At 64.5% G+C, this 22,723-nt stretch overlaps 2 protein-coding genes across 7 annotated transcripts; one reads left to right on the top strand and one right to left on the bottom strand.

Annotated features, from left to right (window-relative positions):
• Window positions 1–200: 200 nt before the first annotated feature.
• On the bottom strand, window positions 201–14,675 carry SLC4A1 (solute carrier family 4 member 1 (Diego blood group)). Of its 6 annotated transcripts, XM_013297946.3 has the most exons (22): window positions 14,544–14,667; window positions 11,797–11,888; window positions 11,576–11,672; window positions 10,528–10,597; window positions 10,297–10,397; window positions 8,987–9,060; window positions 8,618–8,795; window positions 8,406–8,541; window positions 8,047–8,182; window positions 7,373–7,448; window positions 6,608–6,792; window positions 5,857–6,067; window positions 5,545–5,748; window positions 5,176–5,324; window positions 4,482–4,676; window positions 3,584–3,751; window positions 3,266–3,355; window positions 2,972–3,138; window positions 2,615–2,868; window positions 2,360–2,529; window positions 1,982–2,155; window positions 201–1,820 (listed from the first exon to the last, which is right to left on the bottom strand). In XM_013297946.3, the coding sequence occupies exons 2-22, from the start codon at window positions 11,812–11,814 to the stop codon at window positions 1,740–1,742; spliced, it is 2,934 nt and encodes a 977-aa protein (XP_013153400.2). In that variant the 5' UTR covers window positions 11,815–11,888; window positions 14,544–14,667; the 3' UTR covers window positions 201–1,739. The 6 variants fall into 6 exon arrangements, with proteins under 6 accessions (XP_013153400.2, XP_027640160.2, XP_027640161.2 ...); XM_027784359.2 differs by having other exon boundaries at window positions 5,545–6,067; window positions 14,544–14,668; XM_027784360.2 differs by lacking the exon at window positions 11,797–11,888 and having other exon boundaries at window positions 5,545–6,067; window positions 14,544–14,675.
• On the top strand, window positions 13,251–22,440 carry RUNDC3A (RUN domain containing 3A). Its single transcript, XM_055790119.1, has 12 exons — window positions 13,251–13,491; window positions 16,276–16,531; window positions 18,516–18,631; window positions 18,833–18,966; window positions 19,468–19,553; window positions 19,695–19,784; window positions 19,881–19,961; window positions 20,067–20,232; window positions 20,437–20,594; window positions 20,952–21,089; window positions 21,261–21,367; window positions 21,610–22,440. The coding sequence occupies exons 1-12, from the start codon at window positions 13,251–13,253 to the stop codon at window positions 21,750–21,752; spliced, it is 1,716 nt and encodes a 571-aa protein (XP_055646094.1). The 3' UTR covers window positions 21,753–22,440.
• The last annotated feature ends 283 nt before the right edge of the window (window positions 22,441–22,723 follow it).

Raw genomic sequence — 22,723 nt, 5'->3', positions numbered from 1 at the left:
CAGTGGCTGCAGCGAGCACCCCGGGATGCAGTGAGAACCTTGGGATGCTACTACAAGCATCTGGGTACAGCTGCACTGAGCATCTTGGGGGGCAGGGGCAGGCACCTCCGAAAGGTGCTGCTGCTCTTTTTTTGGGGGTGGTGGTTAAATAAGACGACCCTCCAGAAAATGGCCACTGGGAAAGAAAAAACCAGCTTACATTCTGGTTTTATTAATTTCTTTATTAAAGCCTGATACAGAAGTGGCTGGGGAGTGGAAGGAAAAAAAAACCCAAAGCTCGCAACATTTATTTCAGACACGTAATTAATAAAACTAAACCAACCCAAAGACAAGGCAGCGCCGCCCTGGGCATGGCTGCCCCCCGTCTGCTGTCCCCCGTGCTGATGGTGGGGTTCCCCTGCTCGAATTTATGCAAAAAGAAGCAAATTTGCAACCTGCTGAGGTGCTGTGCCCTGGCTGGATCTGGCCCGTGGGTCTGACCAGGGCAGGGGCTGCCCTTGCAGAAGCAGGGGGATGCTCGGCCAGTTTGGGAGCAATCCCAGCAGAAATGGGGCAGGATGCACCCAGCAAGCAAGGGAAAAATCAAGGAAAAACTACATTGATTTAACTGAAATGCTAAAAAAATAAAAAGGAATTATACTAACACTAATTCATCAGTTAAACGACGCGCTGGACTGGTCCATAGAGTTTAGGCCCTGACCAGGATCCTTTGAAATAAGCTTGTCTAGAAAATTGTAAATTTTTATATAGTTTCTCTCTAGTATATACACACACACGCACATGGCCCCCGCTGCCAGCAGGAGCACAATCAGCCTTTAGAAATAAATTACAAGCTCCCCCAAATGCTAGCATCAAATATACACATCATTCCTGGCACCTGCTTTTTTTTTTTTTTTTTTCTTCCCTCATTTTTTTCTTTTTTTAAGGTGCTTTTTCAGCCTTTTTTTTGATTTTTGTTTGGTTTTGAGTGAATCCTACTTGCGGAAGCGTCAGTGTAATTTTTTTGGGTATTTTTAGCATGATTATCTGAATTGCAAAAATATAAACCCCCTCACTGGACTGTTTACATCCTGACCCTGTGAGCTGCTGCGGGCAGCCGTGAGCACAGTGGAGCAGCAGGGATGCTCTCGCTGGGGCAAATGATGGAGGAAGGGGGGAAAAGGGCTCTGTGGGGCAAAAGGTCTGTCCCAGCTCATGCTCGTTAGCACTGGAAGTTCATCTGGGGAATAGTGGCTGGGCAGGGGGGGGTTCCCCAGGGGAGGCAGCAGGGCTGGGGGCAATCTCCATTCCCTCCTACATCACCCTGTCCCTGCCTTGTGCCTCCCTCCAGGCTTGGGTGTCTTCCTCCAGCTCCTTCCCACGCTCGGTCCCAGTCACGGCTCTGGGGTGGCCTTGGGGACAGGATGGTGACACGGGGCACGGGCCATCCTGCCCTGCCATGGGGTGGGGGATGGCCCACAGGACCCCCCCAGCCCAGGCAGCGTCTTCCCCAGTGGGTAGCAAAGTGTGCGTGAGATCACACCATCCAAAACATTTTTTTAAAAAAAGATTTAAAAAAGGGAAAAAAACAAAAAGGCCCCATTTGCAGGGTGTGCAGGTGGGGACGGGGGCTCTGGGGCTGTGTCCCCAAGGTCTCCTCCATTGCCCAGCAGCCCCAGGATGGCAGCAGCAGAGCTCTAAGTGGGTGTGGGGGGCTGGGGGGGCATGGGGCCAGCTGGGGGGTGGGCGGCAGCCAGCCCTTAGCTGGGCATCTGCACCTCGTCGTACACATCTGTGCCCTCCTCCTCTTCGAAGGTCACCACGGCATCGTCCGCATCCAGCTGGAGAGACAGGGGAGGGCATTAGGTGGGATGGGGATAGGGACACAGATGAAGATGAGGATGAGGATGGGGAAAGGGACACAGATGGGGATGGGGACAGGGATGGGTGCAGGGACAGGGACAGTGCTGTGGTGCTCCCGGCCTGTGCTGGGGCTACGTACACATTTGAGCTCGACTTCGTGGAAGATCTTGGGCAGCAGAAGGCGCCGCAGGGGCACAGTGAGGATGAGGACGAAGGGTAGCGCCAGCGAGGCCGGGGTGGACTTCACCACCCACAGCAGCACAAGGACGATGATTTGGGTGACGGTGAAGAGGTGCATCCGCAAAGTCTTCACCTGTGGGACGAGGAGCCCAGTGGGGTCAGGGTGGTGGATCCAGCACCCCCCACCCTTCCTGGGGTGGCCCAAAGAGCCCAGCAAAGGTCAGCATCCAGCTCTCTGGGGAGCCCCAAGCAATTGCAGGCGGCACCATGGGGTGCCACAGCCCAGGACACCCCCAAGCCCACAGCCACCCGGCCAGGCGATAGAGGGCTCACTCACCCGGGTGACGTAGGGCTCCTTAGGGTGGTACTTGGGTGGCATCAGCAAGAGCAGGATGCGGTCAAAGAGCTGGATGCCAAAGAGGGAGGTGACACCCATGTAGAGGAAGATGCCAAAGAGCACGGCCAGCGGGATGTACTTCAGGATGGGCTCCATGAGGATGGAGACACCTGTGGTGGACAAGGAGAGGTTGGAGAGAATCCCCAGGGGCACCTGCCCTCGCCACCCGCATTGGGGGGCACCTCCCCAGCTCACCGATGAGCACAGCCACGAAGAAGCCGCTGACACGCTGTTCCTTGACCTCCAGGATCTGGGCCTTCTCGCTGGCAGCGGAGGTCTTGCTCATGACGGTGAGGGCGTTGGCATGGGTGATGGTGCGGACGGTGGTGGCACTGAGCCAGGGCATGCCGAAGAGGGCGGCCAGCCCCCCCATGACCACAATCAGCAGCAGGTCCAGGTGGAAGCCAGAGCCCTTCACCAGCTTCCTCTCAGGCTTGCTGACAATGAGGCTGCCGGAGACAGGGAGGATGAGTTGGTGACACAGCACCCTGGGGAAGTCCTCTCCATCCCTGTCCCACCCTGCGGCCCTCCCCATACCCCCCTGGTCCTCACGTGGTAATCTGTGTCTCGAGGAAGATGAGGATGAAGACCAGGAGGGCAGGCACCATGGTGGCAAACATCATCCAGATGGGGAAGGGGCTGTTATTCCCCAAGGGGTGGATAAACCAGCTCCGGGCAGACGCGTTGGTGACCTCCAGCCCTTTGGGGACCTTCAGTTTCTGGATGGGAGAAGAGATGAGGGGGTGAGGGGACGAGGATGGGGCATTGGGACAAGCACCTGGCTCCATGTCCCCTTGTCACAGACACCCGTGTCCCCCCAGCCCTGCCCTTCTGCTGCTCCCGGACCTGCGTGTACGTGTCCTTGATGAAGAAGTCGACTAGCGCCATGACAAAGATGGAAATGGGCACCCCGAAGTCCCCGATCAAACGCCGGATCTGTGGGGACACCATGACCATGTTAAATGCAGACACCTGCGCCCCCACCCAGCTGAGGGGTCCACCCACCAGCTCTAGCAAAGAACTCTGCAGGAACATGCAATGAGTTTGCACGGTCTCAGCCAGCCCCTTCAGGAACCCGCACCCGCTGAGCCCCCGTGCTGCCCCCAGCACTGCCCCCGGGCCCAGTGCGGTGGGGGGGATGCCACTGTGCCCCCGCCTCCTCACTTTGCCAGGCAGGAAGGAGCTGTTCTTGAACTTGCGGAGGAAGAAGGCCAGGAAGAAGGTGCCAGCCATGAGGACGAGGGACAGCAGTGCCGTGTTGGGCTCTGGCACGTGGGGCTGGACCGTGGCCTGCACATTGTAATGCCGCTGTAGCGGATGATTCTGGAAGATCTGGGGAAGGAAGGGGAGAAGGTCAGTGACGATGGGATCCCTGCTAGCGCGTAGGGATGGGGGATGCCCCTGCACCCCCCCTGCCATGCTGGGAGCCCCACAGCACCATCCCGGCAGGGTGTGTGCCAGGGTGGCCAGCGAGACTGGGAGCTTGGCACAGAGTGAGCGGGGGGTTATTTTTAGGCTTGGTTTTCTCCATGCTCCTTTGGAAATGGGACTGGACAGGGACTGGGTGGCACAGTGGGGACGGACAAGCATGGCCCCACTGAGGACCATGCATCACCCAGGGTGTTTGGGGCTGTGCCAAGCTCATAGAGGGGTGCACAGGGGCACCCCGGTGTGATAGGGGTCCAAGAGTGATGGGGCATGCGTCCTGCGTGTCATCTCTCCAGCACCAGACATGTCCCAGCAGGCACCCAGTGACACCAGCCCATTGCTGCTGGCCAACTGGGGAGGGTCTGAGCCAGGGGATGGGGGAAGAAGTTGGGGCTCCCCAGGCAGGTGCTGGACAAGGACCATGTTTTCTGCAGCCCAGGTGGGACATCTGCCCAGGCTTCACCTCCCTGCCCCAAAATCCCCCTGCAGAGAGAAGCATGAGCTGGGAAACACCTGGGAAAGGGAGATGGGCTGCATCCCTCGCCTGCATCCAGCTCATTTCTATGGAAACTTGGGTGATGACCACAATCTGCAGCTCCCCCTTTCCCTGATGCGGGACCCCTGTGCCCCTCACCGTGACAAGCTTGGAGAAGGTCTCGTAGATGAAGATGAGGGAGATGAGGAAGGAGAAGATCTCCTGGGTGTAGCGGGACAGGTAGCGCACCAGGAAGCTGCCCTCGCAGGCCACCACCACCAGCACCAGCAGGATCATCCAGAAGCCGATCCAGACCCGGCCCACGATGTACTCTATGCCATTGTTGCTGCAGAACTGGGGAGCCAGAGGACACAGCCCCATCAGGCCCCTGAAGCCCCCAGCATGCGCACCCATGTGGGCTGGACCTCTGGGTCCCACGGTGGCCCTGTGCCTACTGCCCAGGGCTGGGGGGTGCTGGGATGAGGATAGTGGTACCTTGGTGTGGCAAGGCACCCCCTGCCTGGCAGCACCCACGTGGTGCCAGCTATTTGGCATCACCCACAGGGTGTCACACACCTCGCATCATACCTGTGCCAGCACCCACATGGCTCTATCTGCATGATGTCACCCATGTGCCACCACCCACGTAGCAGCACCACCCATGTGCCATCCCACCAGTGCCACCCTGCATCTGGCATCATCCCTCTGCCATCCCACATGTGGCAGCACCCACATGACATCCCCTTGTGGCAGCACCCTGTGCCTCTGCCAGGGCTGCTGGGGGCAATGTGAGCCTGCTGTGGGGACCACTGGTGGCTGGGGGGGGCACCCAGGGGCACAGGGGGGCACCCACCGAGTAGAAGGCTTCCTCAAAGACGAGGAGGGGCCCTGAAAAGCCAACGACAAGCAGGGGCTGAGCGCTGAAGAAGCTGAAGAGGACGCACTGCACGCAGGTGGAGATGAGCAGCTCCGACACCCCCATCATGCCTTTGGTCTTCTCACCTGGGGGGGGGCAGAGCCGGTGGGTGCTGGGGGGGATGACACAGCTCTGTGTCCCACCATCCCATACCCCTCGGCACCAGGATTAGGGCACGCAATCCCCCCGCCAGGAGCATCCCCAGGGGATGGTGCTGCAGGTGGTTGCACCCCACTCCCCCAGCCCCATGCCCAGTTGGGGCATGTCCCCGTCCCCTGGCGTGTCCCCAGCTTGTCCCCTCATTACTCAGTAAGCCTCCAAAGGTGATAGCAGGTGACAGTGCGGCGAAGTAGATGAAGATGATGGCAGCCAGGCACTGGGGGCTGAAGGCATCTTTGATGTCGCTGAGATACTTGGGGTACCGGCGGCAGATGTCCCGCACCAGCCCCCCAAAAGGTTTCCCCGTCCTGCGCAGGGGGTCGTCGTCCTCTGCTGGTGGTGCCTCCGCCCCTGGGGACACAAGCAGGTGGCCATGGGGGGACCCTGTGTGCAAGGTGGGGTCCCCGCCAACCATGGTGAAGGGGGATCCTGGGGGGGCCGGGGTGGTCCCTGCCTTACATGGGCCTTTTGGAACGTCCTTGTGCAGCGCCTTCTTGGGGGGCTGGTAGCGGCGGCGGAGCAGGTCCTGCTGCAGCGGCACCAGGCTGCGCAGCAGCTGCTCGTTGGGGGTCTCGGTGGGTGGCAGGACGATGCTGGCCTCCAGGAAGTCCTCCACCCCCTGCAGCAGGTCCTGGCGGCCCTCAGCCAGGTAGGCATCCCGGCGAAAGACCTACGAGGTGGCCCAGGCACAGATGTTCAGCTGTCTCCGGCACCCTTGGGTGCTTCTGGGCACCCACCCGGCCCCTGAGCATGCCCATGGGGATGGGGCATCATGGGGATGCGAGGGCATGAGGATGAGGGGGTGCATGGGGATAAGGGGGGTCATGGGACACAGGACCACAGGAGTGTGGGGACATGGTTGTCTGGACACACAAGGACAAGGGGACAATTGACTTCAGGGGCGTGGGCACATGGGGATACAGGTGCATGGGGACATGGGAGCACGGGGCCACAGAAGTGTGGGGACAGGGATGCATATGGACAGATTGAAGGGGGTGCATGTGGACATGGAGACACGGGGACAGGGGTGCATGAGGACATGGAGGCCCAGAGGCATGGGGACACAGACAGGAACATGGCACAGGGGACGAGCCCTGTTAGAGGGTGCAGCCCCAGGGATGGGGACTTTGGGGGGCTCAGGGGGCCTGGCTCCCCAGACGGCAGTGCTGGTGGCAGTGACAGTGCTGGTGGCGATGTGGGCAAGCCGTACCCTCTCGGACATCATGGTGGCGACAGCACGGCCAATCTCGTGGTAGCTGATGTGGGGGCTGTCGGGGCCCAGGACGACGAAGAGGAAGCGCACGGGTAGGGGCACATCGAGGACGGCATCCAGCATCACTGCGTCCTTCAGGCGCACAAAGGCCAGCGTTGGCTGCTCCAGGAAGGCTGCGCAGCCTGGGGGGGATGATGGGACGGGACAAGGGTCACAGGGGGCCAAGCACAGGGACATGGGGCACAGGGACACAGAGCACAGGGACACAGGAGTACAGAAACATGGAGACACTGAAACATGGGGATGTCAGGACATGGAGACATCAGGATATGGAGACAAGGTGACAGAGAGGCATGGGGGTGCGGGGGGACACGGGGAATAGAATGGGTGCACAAAGACATGAGGACACTGAGGCATATGGACACACGGACACTGGGCACAGGGACATGGGGACACAGGGATAGATGGGCATGGAGCACAGGGACATTGGGGCATAGGGGCACAGGGAACATGAGGACTTGGGAGCACAGAGGAGTGAAGAAATGGGACATGAGGACAAGGGACACGGGGCCAGAGAGCAGCACTGAGCGGCAGCAGGTGGCGGCAAGGGCTGAGGATGAGGAAAGTCAAAAAAGGCACAAGAAATGCAGCGAGTGAGTGAGCAAGCAGGCAGCGACAGGCAGGCGCCAAAGCTCCCCCTGCTCACCCCAGCCCCGCACCCACCGCCCTGACCCCACACCCGCCTCTGCACTGACCACTCACCCACAAGGACCAGCGTGGCCTCAGCATCCTTGGGGACCTTCTCGGGGAGCTGCGGTTTCGTGGCCCCACTCGGGCTCTGTTGCAGGCAGACGAATGGCAGGAATCAGGCAGCTGACCCTGGTGGCTGTCCCCTGCATGTCCCCCTCTGTCCCCTGCATGTCCCCCTCTGTCCCTTGCATGTCCCTCTCTGTCCCCTGCAAGCCTGGCTCCCTCGCTACCACCTCTGCACTGTCCCATGGCAGTGCCTCCCCTGCATGCACGTGTGCACATGTATGTGTGTGTGCATGTGCCTGCAAGTGTGAAGGTATATGCATGCATGTGTGCACATGTGTGTAAGGGTGAGAGAAAGCGGTGTGCGTGGGAGTTTGGGGGGTTGCCTGTGCCCGTGCATTTCTGCATGCTCATGCCCATGTGAGTGCATGTGGATAGGTGTGCAAATGTGCATGGGTGTGTGTCAGTGGGTGTGTGCACTCCCCAGGGGTCCCTGTGAAAACCCACTTGCCGTGCAGCTGCCTGGTGTGCGCACCTGCGTGTACCAGGGGGTGTGTGCACACATCGCCGCGTGCACGTGTGCACCTCTCAGCTGCCCTCCCCACACCCTGGCCGGACCCAGCACCCCCGACCCTGTGCCCCGGTGCCCCCCTGCTCCCCGCCACAGCCCCGTCCCCACTCACCTGCTTGGCCCCGGGCAGCCTGCGCATTTCCAGGGGCTGCTGCAGCAGCGGCTGCTCAGTCTCTGCCTGGCCCATGCCCGAGCGCTGCAGCTGTGCCCGCAGCAGGGTCCCGACTGACTCCACCTCGTCGGGGTGTCTAGAGCAGAGAGGTGGGTGTGTGATAGATGGGCCAGAGACATTGATGCCCCCTAAACCACCCCCAGCCCTAGGGGTGCGCAGGGACCCCCAAGCCAGGCTGGGAGGCAAAGCCAAGCTGTGCAGAGGCTTTTCCACCCTGTGCCAGGCTCCAGTGGGACTCACTGGGGCTGGACCCAGCGGAGCCTGGGGTCCCCCCACGGGGCTGCCAGCCCTGGCCGTACTTGTGCTTCAGCAGCAGCATCCTCAGGATGGCCTCCTGGTCCTGCGGCTTGATCTGCCCCTCGTAGATCATCTGGTCGATGAGGACATGGGCAATGGCCGCCAGCGACTTGGCTGCCACATCAACAAGGACAGCACCTGTGGGGACAGCACCGTCACGGGCTGGCTGACATGGGGTCTCCACCACCACCCTGGCCCCAGCTGACACCCCCACCTTTGGCCAAAGCCCGTCGGACCTCCAGGAGGCTGTGGTAGGTCAGGAAGGAGAGATGGGGCTGGCCCCAGTGCCCAGCTTCCTTGAAGTCCTCCTCCAGCTGGAGCCAGTGGCTGGCCTCCATCCAGCACAGCTCCTTCGTGCTGTCCATGACCAGCTCATGCAGCTCCACATAGACCTGCAGCCAGAGTCGGGGGGGTCCAGGGTCTCTCTGGATGCACCAGGGACCCCCAGTAGACACAGAGCTGTGGCTCCCATGCCAGCATCCCCACTTGCCCTGGTGTCCCCAGGTGAGGCCAGTCCCCAGGTGGCCACAGTCCAGCTGCTCCTCAGAATGGAGGGAGTGGGGGTCCCTGGGGCAGAACCTACCTCATGGGTGTCCTGCTGGGACAAGAGCGTCCTGCTCCCTGCCGCCTCCACATCCACATCAGTCACTGATGGAGCTGTGAGCGGAGCCACCAACACATTAGCTGGTCCCTGCCCCAGCCCAGACCCTCCCGGGGTCTGTTGGAAGCATCTGCCTCCCATCACCCTCATCCCAGACCCACCTGGGGTTGCCTGGATGTGTCCCCTGCTCCATCACCCTCATCCCAGACCCACCTGGGGTTGCCTGGATGTGTCCCCAGCTCCACCACCCCCACCCCAGACCTGGATGGGACTTGCTGGACCTGTCCCACACCAATTGCCCCATCCCAGACCCAGCTGGGGTTTGCTGGATGTGTCCCTCCATCACCCCCCTGCCCCACCAGTGCCCACCTCCAGCCCCTTGCATACCTGCAGCCCGGCTCCTGGGGCAGGGTGACAGTCTGGGGACATCCCCAGGGCCAGGGTGAGGATGGGGCTCATGGCCACGCTCTGCCCTGCCACCCGGCCACTGGCACAACCCTGACCGCAGCACCAAGCACTGCCCCTTGCACTGGGATGGGAATAGCACATCCCCAGCCAGCCAGACCCCAGGAGCTCGAGGTGTCCCCGTCCCTGTCCCTGTTCTCCACCTACCTGCAGCCCCCCTGTGCTCCCCACGACCCCACAAGCTCTGGTCCTATAAAGCTGGGGCTGAGCCCCACACCCCGTGGCCGCCCTGTGTGCACCGTAAATCCCAGAGCACTTTGCCTTTGCTGACAGTAAACACCAGCGCGGCTCCTGCCCGCCCGTGGCGACCCGGCGCTGGGGACAGGCTCACCCTGTCCCCCTCTGCCCTCACTGGGGACCACTGCAGTCCCCCTCCTGTCCCCAGCCAGGTCATCTGCCGGGGGGATGCTGCAAGACCTGCATCCCGCTCTGCCAGCTGAAGGATGCTGTGCCCGAGGGAGGGGGGATGGGGCGCGTGTTCCCCCTCGATGTCCCTGACAGCGTTGTCTGTGGCACGTGGGCACGAGCCTGTCCTTGTCCCGGCCTGCTGCCACCACCGCCAAGCCGCCCGGCGCCAACCAGCGTTCAGCCCCAAGTGGTTCTTGTCCTCACCCCAAACAAAGGCTTTATTTATCCTCAATCAGTGGGCAATTACGGGCAAGAGGCAGCGGTCACCCCGCAGTGTGCCCTGACGCCTGGGTGACGGTCACCCTGCGGAGGATGGGGATGAGAGTGGCAAAGCCAGGGTGGGTGGTGTGACAGAGGGCTTGTGGGGGCCAGGAAGCCAGGGCTGGGCTTTGTCCCCCGCTGCCCCTGCGGTCACTCACGCTGCCCTCCGCCACGGTGGCTCGCCTGTCCTGGGGGGGCCCCGGCCGCACGCCTCCTCCCATCCACGTCATAGTATCCCCGGCGGCCAGGCAAGTACTGGCTGCAAAACACACCCCACCAGGACGGGGACATCAGCGCTGGGCACCCATGGGTGCCAGCAGCTCCCCTTGCCGGTGCCAGCCGGGCAGGCGGGGCAGTGTCCAGCCCCCTCCCCGATTTGGGGGACTCACCACAGGGGCGTCAGCTCCTCAGCTCGGGCCCTCCACACGTGCAAGGGGGACGCGGTGCCGGTGCCGGCCCCTGTGCAGAACAGGTGGCAGCGTTACCCCCAACCTGCGTCACCCCGGATGGGGACCCGAAGGGCCTGGGTGCCAGGAGCCGGCACAGCCCAAGCACCCCCTCGGGGTGGCAGCTCTGAATCAACGGAGCTTTGGGCAAGGGGATGCTCCAGGGCACGCATACCCCCTCAGACTCCCCTCACCTCCCGCTGCAGGGGCTCTTGGCCGTGGCCTCAAGGACCCCGGGTGTCCCCAAGCTTGGCCCCATCTCGGGCACCCACAGCCCTCATGCTGGAGGTGGCACCTCGCCAGCTCCAGGGCTTCAGCAAAGGGGGTCGCTACCTTTGAGCAATGCGATGCCGAGGGCTGCGTGTCCCTGCCTGGCTGCCCCAGGCTCTGAGTGAGCCCTGCTGCCTGTGCAACGCTGGCACCCATGCAGGTCTAGTGCTTGTGCAAGACTGGCACCCATGCAACATGCCTGTGCCATGCTGGTGCCCATGCAACATGTCTGTGCCATGCTGGCTGGCACCCATGCAACTGTAGTGCTTGTGCAAGACTGGCACTCATGCAACACATCTGTGCAAGGCTGGTGCCAATGCAACACATCTGTGCCATGCTGGCACCCATGCAACCTGGAACTGATGCAATGTGGGTGCCCATGCAGCACTGGCGCCCATGCAATGCTGGCACCTATACAACACCCACATCCATGCAATGCTGGTGCCTGTGTGACATGCCTCTGCCATGCTGGTACCCATGTGCAGCTGACACCCACAGAACTCTGGCACCCATGCAACATGTGACCTTGAACCACTGGTGACCCTGCAATGCTGGCACCCAGCCAGTGCCAGTTCCCATGCAACGCCGGTACCCATGCAATGCTGTCACCCATGTAACGCCATCACCCCTGCAATGCTGGTGCCCGTGCAATGCTGTCCCCCATGCAGTGCTGGTGCCCAAGTGTGTCCAGTGTCCCCTAGCACCTGAGGGCACTACTCACCGCTCATCTCCCCCAGCGATAGGCGGTAGCCCTTTATGCCGATATCCTCGTAGCCTTCAGGTTCCAGGGACCTCCTCATCCTCTCCTCATAGAGCTCCTGCAGGACAGAGAGAAGGGGGCTCAGTGGGGCGGGCACCCCCAGAACCTCACCGGGGCTGTGCCAGGGTGGGAGCAGGCTGGGTGCAGCAGCAGAGCCATGGCTTGGGGCCGGGTCTCCCTACCTGGCCGGGCACCTCCATGGCTCCGGGCTTGGCCCCCACTGCCACCTCGCTGCGTCCCAGCACTCAGCCCGGTGGCACCATTACCCGGCGCTCTGCGGCGTCGGGGCGGGCGCAGAGGGAAAGGGAGAGAGCACATGTTAGGAGAGACCAGGGCAGTGCTCGGTGCCCCCTGGGACATGGAACTTGTCCCCTGGGCTGGGGCTGGGGTTGGATGCCAGAGCCGTTCCCGCAGCCCCCATCCGTGTAACCTGCTGGGTTACAGGCTGGGAGGTCCTGGGGCCGGGGGTCCCCAGGGAAGTGGTGCCCTGCCCTGCTGCCGGCCGGGATGGGAACAGACGTCAGGCGACGGTGAAGCCCTGGCAGCTTCCCACCGGGACACAACGTCCCTCCCTGGCCCACCCATGCCCACGCACACCCGCTGGTCCTGCCGTGCCCTGGGGTCAGGTCCTGCACAGACCCACACCCAGGGGTCAGGTCCCATATAGGCCCACACACATGGGGTGGGGTCCCATATAAACCCACACACGGGGGCTGGGGTGAGTCCCAGATAGACCCATGCATGGGGGCTGGGGTCCCATATAAGCTCACACACGTGGGTGGGGTCGTATATAGACCCACCCACAGGGTCTGGGACACACACCGCAGTGGCCAGGCCCCCAGCGAGCCCCCGCAGCCCCTGGCAGAGCGCTGGGCTGAGAAAGGGGAAACTGAGGCACAGCTGGGCTCACGGGGGCGTCCCAAAGCAGCACGGCACAAGCACCCCGCAGCACCCCAGGGTGTGCACCCGGCGGGGGCCCTGCTGCCCACCCCCCCCCCCAGCACCCAAAACCTCTGCAGCCCCCGGGGCGGTGGAGGGTTCCCGGAGGTGGGGGGGTGCAGCCTGCGCCCTCATTCCCCTCCCCTGCACCCCGCTGTGCCCCCGCCCGGGCTCCCCCCCCCGCCCCCCCCTGCAGCTGCCCCGGGGCTATGCCGGGGGACAACCGCCAGGGGGCGCCCTGCCCCCCCCTCCCCCCCCCCCTTCCCCCCCCCGCTCGCCGCCCCCCCCCGCCCCGGGGCAGCCCCGGAGGGACGCGGGCGTCCGAGCCCCCCGTAACTCCCCACCCCATAACACCCACCCACCCCGGTCTCCCCAGACCAGTCCTGCCCTGGGACCCCCAGATCCCCCTGCCCCAACCCACCGCAGGGACACCCCAGGCTGGGGGGATGGTGACCCCCGTTGCCCCCCTCGCCACCCCCTACCCAGAGACCCCATATGGGGGGTTCACAGGGGGGCTGCAAGGTCAGGGCGTGGGGGCTTTTGGAGGGGGGGACTAGCCCCCCCCTAGATCTCACCAGGGTGATGCAGGAGGTCGCTCCCGGCTGGGGGCCGGAGCCGGGGTGGGGTCACGAAGACCCCACTGGGGCCACGGGAGCCACGGCGGGGCCACGGGAACCACGGCGGGGCCACGGGAACCATGGCCGGCTCCGGACCCGGCCTCCTCCTTCCTGCCCCGCCTGGCCCCGCCAGTGCCGACGGCCCCCGGCCCCCCAGGCTGGCCTGTCTTGGGCCCCCCCGGCCCCCCCCAGCCCCGCCAGCGGCTCTTGCATCAGCCCGGTGCGCCGGGCTGCACCTCACTGATAACGCCCGGCTGGTGTCAGGCCCCATCCCGCTCCCCCCGCGGCCCCCCACGGCCCCCGCGGCACCCCGAGGCCAGGGTGAGGGGCCGGGGGGGCCGGGGGGCACCTTGCAGCCAGGTCACCCCAACCTGTCGAACCCACCCTGGCACCATATAGAGCCCATAGGTCCTGCAGCACATGTGCAATAGGGAGCCCCTGGCTCCAGCCCCAGACATCTCACACACGATGTAGGGCACATCCTATATGATATCCCTCATGTGCACCGTATAGCGTGTGCACCTCCCACATCATGTACATGGTATGGAATCCATAACTCCTACACCATACACCTCCCATGTGCAATATAGAGCCCCTATCTCCTACACTATGTAGCCAACACGCTCGGTATAGAGCCCATACCTCCCACACCGTGCAGCTAGCATGACAGGATGGGGCTCACGCCTCCTATGCCATATATCCAGCTTGGCTCCATGTAGAGCCTGTACCTCCCAAAGCACATATTGCACACACTCAGCATGGAGCCCATACCTCCCACACCATCCACACAGTGTGGCTTGGTGCAGGACCTCCCACTCACAGCAGATGCTCAGTATGGAGCCCATACATCCCACGCCATCCATGCAGCGTGGCTCAGCTCCCTCCTGCAGCAGGTGCAGTATGGAGCCCATACATCCCACGCCATCCATGCAGCGTGGCTCAGCTCCCTCCTGCAGCAGGTGCAGTATGGAGCCCATACATCCCACGCCATCCATGCAGCGTGGCTCAGCTCCCTCCTGCAGCAGGTGCAGTATGGAGCCCATACATCCCACGCCATCCATGCAGCGTGGCTCAGCTCCCTCCTGCAGCAGGTGCAGTATGGAGCCCATACATCCCACGCCATCCATGCAGCGTGGCTCAGCTCCCTCCTGCAGCAGGTACCCAGCATGGCTCAGTATGGAGCCCATACCCTCCTGGCTCACAGCACCTCCCACCCCAGCACACCCCACTGACAACCCCACAGACCCCACCCCACACTGTGGGCACCCCGGGCTGCTCCCCCAGCCCCGCCTGGCCCTTCCATCCCCCACCCACCCTGTTGCCCACTCCCAGCACCCAGGAGGACCCCACGCCGCCCCTGCCCCCGCACCTACCCTGGGGGTGGCTCTGCGACGCCCCTGCCCTCGTCGCCAGCACCTGCCCCAGCTCTGCCTGCTGCTGCCCGCGGGGAAAGAGCTGCACGGCACAGGGGTGCGCACCCAAATGCCCTGAGTCACGCTCACCTCCCTAATCTCCCCCCCCTTGGGCTCACCCGGCCCCCCCGGGGCCCCCTGTAAACAAGGTTATCGGGGTGCAACATCTTGCAGCGTGGAGGCTGCACCCTGCCTGCTGCCTGCTGCGCCCTGCGGCCCTCCCCAGCCGCTCGCTCTGCCCCAGCCTGGCCATGCCATGCTCCCGGAGCCCCCCCCCGCTACACCACCCCCCCTCCCCCTGCTATCTTGTTTATGAGCCTCCAGGTTTCCCTGTGGGGAATCCCCAGGAACCCTCCGGGTGTCCCCCTCCTTCACTTGGGATTGGGGTTTTCTTTTTTATATTTTTTTTTTTTAAAGGGGGGGGGGTTCCTGGGGAGGTTCCCCTGGGGGAGAAGGCACGAGATAACAACAGGGTGGGGGGACGTGGCTGGGCTTCCCTCTGTCCCCCGGCATCCCAGTACCCTGGCTGCCCTGCAGGGAGGTGGTGGGGTGGGCACAGCTGCTGCAGTGCAGGGTGAGGGGGGGTGCACACGTGTGTGTGTGCATGCGTGAGTGCACATTTGTGTGACCATTTGTGTGTGCAGGCACATGTGTGCATGCATGTGCGTGTGTGCCTGTATTTGCAATGCTCCTGAAGTGCTCTGTACACCCCAGGGTGCAAGAGCAAGGACAAGGGTGAGGTGAGCAAGCCTTGCACACCAGCCCCCCCAGGGCTCAGGGACAGCTGGGGAGGGCTACCCCAGCTGGGGGCCATGGCAGGTCCGTCCCATATGCTGGGGACCTTGTTGGCACCCGGTGCAGGGCAGGAGGGGCGATAGCCACGGGCTGGGTGCTCCGATAACAGCCCCCGGCGTTATCTGGGTGCTGCCAAGGGCCCCCCTCCCTGCAGCAGCCCTGGGGATTTTGGGGGTCCCTCCTGCCCCAGGGTACCCTGCTGCCCCCCAGCTGGGCACTCTGGGCTGAGTGCCCTTTGCAGGGGCAGAGGAGGGTGTGGGGTACCCTGGGGGGCACAAGGACGGGGGGGGCATGTCCCTGTGGGTTGTGGCGGGGGGGGTGTCCCTCTGCTCCGGGTGACTGATTTATCTGGGTGCTGTGGGGGGGATGTGGGTGCCTGTGGCATTCACACCCCCTCTGGGATTTCCCTGGCACATCAATGGGGAAACTGAGGCATGGTGCAAAAGCAGGTGCTGGGAGCATTGTGGGGCTCCCCCCTGGCACAGCCACCCCGCTGGGGGCTTGGACCCCCTCCACCCCTTTGCATGGGGGTCCCCATGCCCCACAGACCCAGAGGTGATGCTCAGCATCCCCCAAACCAGCCACCCGGGGCAGGGTGGGGGGCAGCTCAGCTCAGCCCTGTGGGGGGTTCAAGGGCCCCCCCCAGTTACCCCGGGGGCTGCCCAGGGCCCGTCCAGAGCCTGCCCGCCCCGACGGGGTCCCCACCGGTGGCACGTCATGGTGAGAGGGGCTGGGCCCTGCAGGGAGGAGGCCCCCCCAGGGACTGCTGCCCCCCCGCTTCATCCCCGCTCTTTCTCCCCCATCCCCTCCCTCCCCAGGGGCGAGATTTGGGGGGGGCCGGGGGCGGGGAGAGCACCGGGCCCCGCATCCCTTTTTTTTTTTTTTTTTTTGGGGAGAGGGGGGGGCGGCGCACGGCCCGTCGGCGTGGGCATCGCGGGGGGCGGCGAGCGCAGCCTGCACGGCGCGGGGGGCCGCGGCGGCGCGGGGGGGCCGCGGGGGAGGGGGGGCCGCGGGGGAGGGGGCATCGCCCGTGGCCGCGGCCCCGGGGCCGGCCCGGCGGGGCGCGCTGCGGCTGCCATGGCTCTGGGGCTCGCCAAGAAAGGCTCCTCCCGGAACATCGCCGTGGAGAGGAAAAACCTCATCACCGTCTGCAGGTGGGGGGGCACCCGAAATTGGGGGGGGGGGGCGGGGGGAGCGGGGAGGGAGAGGACCACCGCCGGTGGGGCTGGAGGAGGGGGGGGTTGGGGGGATGGGAGGGGGGTGGGAAGGAGGAGGGCTGGATGGGGGGTTCACCCCCCCCTCCCCCCCCCCCGGGGCCCCTTCACCCTAGGGGGGTGTGTTTAGTTGTTGCTGCAGTCGCTTTTGAGGGGGGGGTGTCAGATTTGGAGGGGAGGATGGGGGGGAGGAGGATGATGGGGATGCGGCGAAGCGGGGGGGCTGGGGAGCTGCGGGGCCGCGGGGCTGCGGGGCCGGGGGGGGGCAGGGTGGTTGGGCTGGGGGCGCTCTGGGGGGTGATGGCGGGGGGGGTGTGGGAGGGGTGTTGGGAACACAACGGCAACATGGAGGCTCCCGGTGCCGGTGATGCGGGGGCAGCCGGGCCGGGCGCGGGTGGGGGGATGCTGGAGGGGCCGGGGGGGGTCTGGGGGCAGCGGGGCTCGGCTGGGGGGGCTGGGGCAGGGACCCCCCAGCGGGTGGGGGGCCAAGGAAGTGACGTCAGGGCCCTGCTACGGGTGCAGGGATGAAGGGATGGAGGCGATCGGGATGGAGGATGAGAGTTGTCATGGAGACACCCAGCTGGACCAGGGCGGGGTGTGTGTGGCAGGGATGGGGATTAGGCGCTGGGGGCTGGTGGTCCTTCCCTGTCCCCAGCCCCCAAGTGCGGGGAAGGCATGAAGGCCCCCCAGCCCTGGTTAGGGGCTGTGATGGGACTTGGCCCCAGGGCTGCTAGGGGGGGGCTACTGAGGCTGGGGGGCACCATGCCAGGGACCCCCAAGTGTTGCTGTTGGGGTCTGGGGGACCCCCAGAGCTCCTCACGGTGGCACGGGGCACCTCCAGACATTGCTGTCATGACATGGGGACCCCCAGAGCTCCTCACGGTGGCACGGGGCACCTCCAGTCATTGCTGTCATGACATGGGGACCCCCAGAGCTCCTCACGGTGGCACGGGGCACCTCCAGACATTGCTGTCATGACATGGGGACCCCCAGAGCTCCTAACGGTGGCACGGGGCACCTCCAGACCCTGTTGTCATGACATGGGGACCCCCAGAGCTCCTCACGGTGGCACGGGGCACCTCCAGACCCTGTTGTCATGACATGGGGACCCCCAGAGCTCCTCACGGTGGCACAGGGCACCTCCAGACCCTGTTGTCATGACATGGGGACCCCCAGAGCTCCTCACGGTGGCACGGGGCACCTCCAGACATTGCTGTCATGACATGGGGACCCCCAGAGCTCCTCACCGTGGCACAGGGCACCTCCAGACCCTGTTGTCATGACATGGGGACCCCCAGAGCTCCTAACGGTGGCACGGGGCACCTCCAGACCCTGTTGTCATGACATGGGGACCCCCAGAGCTCCTAACGGTGGCACGGGGCACCTCCAGACCTCTCGTCCTGACACCAGGATGTCTCCAGACCTCACTGCCATGCCATGAGGCATTGCCAGACACCACTGCCATGATGAGGCACCTTCCACCTGCTGTCATGGGGACCCCCAGTCTCACCTTGCCCATGTGTGGCTGTGACCCACAGATGGGGCAACACCCCCCCCCATGCAAACACCTGCCCCATGCCCTGCTGTCCTGCCGGGCTCAGCGGGTTTCGTGTCTTCAGCATCTCTGCGCCAAGCACGAGCGGCTGGGCGGAAGGGGAAGCCATCACCGCCCGCGCGCGGCCGGGGAGGAAGGGGGCCTTTGTTCGCCCTTCCTGGCCACTTGCACAGCGGGGCAGTGGCGGCCGCCCCAGCGGGCTCCCCGGGGACGTGGGGACACGGGGGTCAGCAAGCCGCAGCCCCCTTCCCCCTGCTGAGCTCCAAAGCCAACATCTGCGAAAGCATTTTGCTGTTGCTAAAACCTAATGTGTGCTGGGTGGCTGCTGGGTGCCCATCCCCTCCCACCTGTGATGCCCACCCCCACCAGGTTCTCAGTGAAGACCCTGCTGGAGAAATACACAGCAGAGCCCATCGACGACTCCTCTGAGGAGTTCGTTAACTTTGCCGCCATCCTCGAGCAGATCCTCAGCCACCGCTTTAAAGGTAATGGTGGCCCGTGGGGATGGGCGGCTGTGCAACCCCCGGCGCGTCCCTGTCCCCATCCCTGTGCCACACGGTGGATGGGGATGCATGTGTGCCTGTGCTGGCACCAGGGAGCATGGCCGGGCTCTGGCTTGGTGCTTGCCAGGCTGCTGGGGTCTGCTGGCACAGCAGCTCCCACCCGCAGCCCCTCGGTCCCCACAGGCCCAGTCAGCTGGTTCAGCTCGGATGGGCAGCGAGGCTTCTGGGACTACATCCGCCTGGCCTGCAGCAAGGTCCCCAACAACTGCGTCAGCAGCATCGAGAACATGGAGAACATCAGCACCTCCAGGGCCAAGGTCAGGAAGGTGCCAGCCCCAGCCCTGTCCCTGCCTCTGTCCCCGTCCCCATCCCCTTTCCTATTCCTGCCCTTGTTTCCATTCACACCTTGTCCCTGGCACATGGACCCATCCCCATCCCCATCCCCATCTCCATCCTTATCTCCATCCCATCTGTGTCCCCATCCCATCCTCATCTCATCCCATCCCCCATCCCCGTCCCCATTCTATCTCCATCCCACCACATCCCCATCCCTGTTCCCGTCCCCTCCCTGCCCCATCCCCATCCCTGGCACCCTGCCCTTGTGCAGCCCCACCTCACCCCACAGCACCCCCCAGGGTTACTGGGGTGAAACAGGAGCTGTGGGTCCCCACGGGGGGATAACGGGGCCCAAAGCAGCTCCCGGGTGGGGATCACCTGCCTGCCAGCACCCAGAGCCCCAGGGGCAGGCGGGGCATGGCGGGGGGCAGCTGAGGGTGGCACCCATCCTCGGGGCTGCCCCGCGGGGCCGTGCCTTGCAGGGCCGTGCCTGGATCCGCGTGGCGCTGATGGAGAAGCGCATGTCTGAGTACATCTCCACGGCCCTGCGGGACACACGGACCACCAGGTGAGCAGCTGGTGGCACGGCTGGCTGCGGCCATGCCTGCACCACCCCACGGTGCTACGGGTGTGGGGGTGCACAGGGTGGGTGCTGCGGCACGGTCTGGGCTGCCAGTGGGTGACCATGCAGCCGTGTTTTCCCCCACAGGCGGTTTTATGACGACGGGGCCATCATGCTGCGCGAGGAGTCCACAGTGCTGACGGGGATGCTCATCGGGCTCAGCGCCATTGACTTCAGGTAGTGGTGGGCAGCACAGTGGGATGGGGGCACCCTGCGTGGCCCCCCCACGGGCCACTGGGGCTGCCCTGACCCTCTTCTCCATCCGCCACTCAGCTTCTGCCTGAAGGGTGAGGTGATGGACGGTAAAACACCCGTGGTCATCGACTACACACCCTACCTGAAGTTCACGCAGAGGTAAGAGCCGGGGTGACCTCCTTGGGTTGGGGACCCCACTGTCTCTCTGGCACGTGCCAGCCCTGTGCCACAGTGCTGTCCCTGGTGAGCCCCTGTGCCCCCCAGCTACGACTATCTGAGTGAGGAGGAGGAGCGGGGCAGTGTGGAGAGCAGCACAAGTGAGGACAGTTCCCCTGAACACCCCTACCTGCCCCTGGTCACCGATGAGGACAGCTGGTACAACAAGTGGCGCAAGATGGAGCAGAAATTTCGCATTGTTTATGCCCAAAAGGTACTGGGAGCCAGGATGAGGCCATCTGGGTACCAGTCCCCCTGGGATGCTCCAGCCTGGAGCATCCCCCCACTGCATCCCCACTCCCGCAGCCCAGTGGTACTCGCAGCTGTGGTGTCCCAGCTCTCTCCTTGTCACGTTGGGTGGCCCTGGGGACATGGGGGGTTGGGGTGGTGGCACACTGCTGATGGCAGCTTCACACAGGGGTACCTGGAGGAGCTGGTGCGGCTGCGGGAGTCACAGCTGAAGGACCTGGAGGCAGAAAACAAGCGGCTGAAGCTACGCCTGGAGGAGGTGATGGTGCAGAACCAGCTGGAGAAGAGGGAGCTGGAGGGCGTCATCCTGGAGCTGCAGGAGCAGCTGTGAGTGGGGACATGCTGCCGGGCCTGGCTGGGCACGGTGGGTGGGGGGTCCCCGAAGCCTGGGTGTCCCATGGGCTCCGGGGTGGGTAGTTGGTCCCCAGCACCCCACTGACTCTGAGGGGCAGGTGAGTGGTGGTCCCCGGTACCCCATACACTCTGTGGGGTGTGATGGGGTGGTGGGCTCCCAGTGCCTGAGTGCCCCATATGCCCTGTGGGGGACACAGCGGCTCCCCAGTGTCCCATATGTCCTGTAGGACACGGTGGGTCCCTACCCCACACGTCCCGTGGGCCATGTCGCCTGGCAGGTCCCCAGCACTGGTGGCTGTGCCAGGTGCTGAGCACCCACCTTTGCCGCAGGACGGGGCTGATCCCCTGCGAGAACCCGCAGCTGGCCCAGCTCTCCAAGGAGATGGTGACACCCTTGGTGAACCAGTGGCCATCGCTGGGGACCCTCAACGGCAATGAAAGCAGCTCAGACAGCAAGCTCTACCGGAGGTAACCCCCCCGTGGGGGGCAGAGCTGCCTCGACCTGCACCCAGCACCCTACCCCACCCCGGGGGGGGTCTGCCCCGGGCAGGGGACAGGGAGAAGGGCTGGCCCTAGCTGATGGGGCTGTCTCAACCCTGGGGGCCGCGGCGCGGGGGGCTCAGCGCCGTCCGTCCGCAGGCACAGCTTCGTGAGCACCGACCAGCTCTCGGCCGAGAACAGCCTCAGCTCCGACTCCCAGCGCCTGGGCGAGGGCAAGCGTGAAGGCGAGCCCTGGGGGCCCTTGGGTAAGCCCCCCCCCACACGCACACCATAGGGTGCCCCACGGGGTTCAGTATGCCCCCCAACACGCACCCAGGCGTTTGGACCCCCCCAGCAGCCCCCTCCTCATGCTGGGGATGCTGTCCCAGCAGCACAAGGACACCCAGGTCCCTGTTGCAGAGGTGGTCCCTGTCCCCGTCCCCCCGCGGCAGGGCTGGGGTGTGATGCTTCAGCCCCCCGCGACGCCGGCCCCGCTCTGTGCCCGCAGGGAAGGACCCCACGCCCTCCATGCTGGGGCTCTGCGGCTCCCTGGCCTCCCTGCCCAGCTGCAAGTCCCTGGCCAGCCTCAAGTCCAACGAGTGCCTGGTGAGCGACAGCACCGAAGCCAGCCCGACCCGCAGCCCCAGCTGAGACCCCCGGCCCCCTCGCCGCCCCCCAGCCTGGCCGCTCGGCCCAGCGTCGTGGCGGAGGACTGACCACGCATGTCCCCCCTCGCTGTCCTGGGACCGACGAGGGACTCGCCGCACCCACCGGGGAGGCTGGGGACAAGCATCCCTCTCCCCATCTTGACACCCCACGCCAGCCGCAACTCGGACCCCCAGCTGAAGACATGGACCCGTTGGGATGGGGGATGCTGGACTGGGACCCACATGAGCTGGGGCTGGGGGGCAAACTGTGCCATGGGGGGATGCAGGGAGTGATTGCTGCTGGGGAGCAAGGGAGGGGGCTCAGGGCCAAAACCCCTCCAGGGGTGAGGGTCTGGGCACAGCCCCCTGCTCAGCCCAGGAGCACTGCTCTTCCCTCGGATGCCCACCCGGGCTTTGCGTGCCCTCTAGTGCCCAGCCTCCCCCCCCCCGCCCCCCCCAGGCGCTGCAGGGGGCGCCTGTCCCTCCCTTTGGGGACCTGCTGGCCCTCCTTGCAGCAGCATCCTCACGACAGGGATAGGCTCCCCCCTCCCTTCTCCTTCCCATCCTCCCCTGGGTTTTGGGTTGTTTTGGGCGATTTTGGTTTTTAATTCAGCCCCACCTGCCTTGTTGGAGCGTAAGGAATCAATAAACGCAGCAAGCAGATCCAGCCTCCGTGAGCCCCCGGGCTGGGAGACACAAAGCTGAGGAACAGACCCCTTGTGCCTCCCCAGGGGGGCATGCTGGGGGGGGCACACAACCAGCGAGCCTCCTCCAGCCCTGCCCCGAGAGCAGGGAGAGCACCCATGGGACACAGCCCGTCACCCAAGGATGGGGCAGCCCCTGCCCCATTAACAGTGGGTTGTGGCAGCGGGCAGCAGGGGCTGGGGGCTCCTTATCCCCAGCGAAAGCCCAGCAAGGATCTGGCGGGTGACAGTACTGTGCCCACACAGCAGGGACACAGCTGTCGCCTCTGGG

Source organism: Falco peregrinus, chromosome 18, assembly GCF_023634155.1.
Source record: "Falco peregrinus isolate bFalPer1 chromosome 18, bFalPer1.pri, whole genome shotgun sequence".
Taxonomy (NCBI): Eukaryota; Metazoa; Chordata; class Aves; order Falconiformes; family Falconidae; genus Falco; species Falco peregrinus.
This window is presented reverse-complemented; position numbering and strand designations above follow the sequence as displayed.

What these genes read in the sequence shown, in the direction of transcription:
- SLC4A1 (XM_027784359.2), bottom strand. An exon ending in TCAAGGACACGTACACGCAG is followed by an intron (nt 3,139 to 3,265) that starts GTCCGGGAGCAG and finishes TCTCCCATCCAG; the next exon opens with AAACTGAAGGTCCCCAAAGG. An exon ending in ACGAAGTCGAGCTCAAATGT is followed by an intron (nt 1,821 to 1,981) that starts GTACGTAGCCCC and finishes CTGTCTCTCCAG; the next exon opens with CTGGATGCGGACGATGCCGT.
- RUNDC3A (XM_055790119.1), top strand. Translation starts at nt 13,251, where the DNA reads ATGGCCGGCTCCGGACCCGGCCTCCTCCTTCCTGCCCCGCCTGGCCCC. An exon ending in AACCTCATCACCGTCTGCAG is followed by an intron (nt 16,532 to 18,515) that starts GTGGGGGGGCAC and finishes CACCCCCACCAG; the next exon opens with GTTCTCAGTGAAGACCCTGC. An exon ending in CGGGACACACGGACCACCAG is followed by an intron (nt 19,554 to 19,694) that starts GTGAGCAGCTGG and finishes TTTCCCCCACAG; the next exon opens with GCGGTTTTATGACGACGGGG.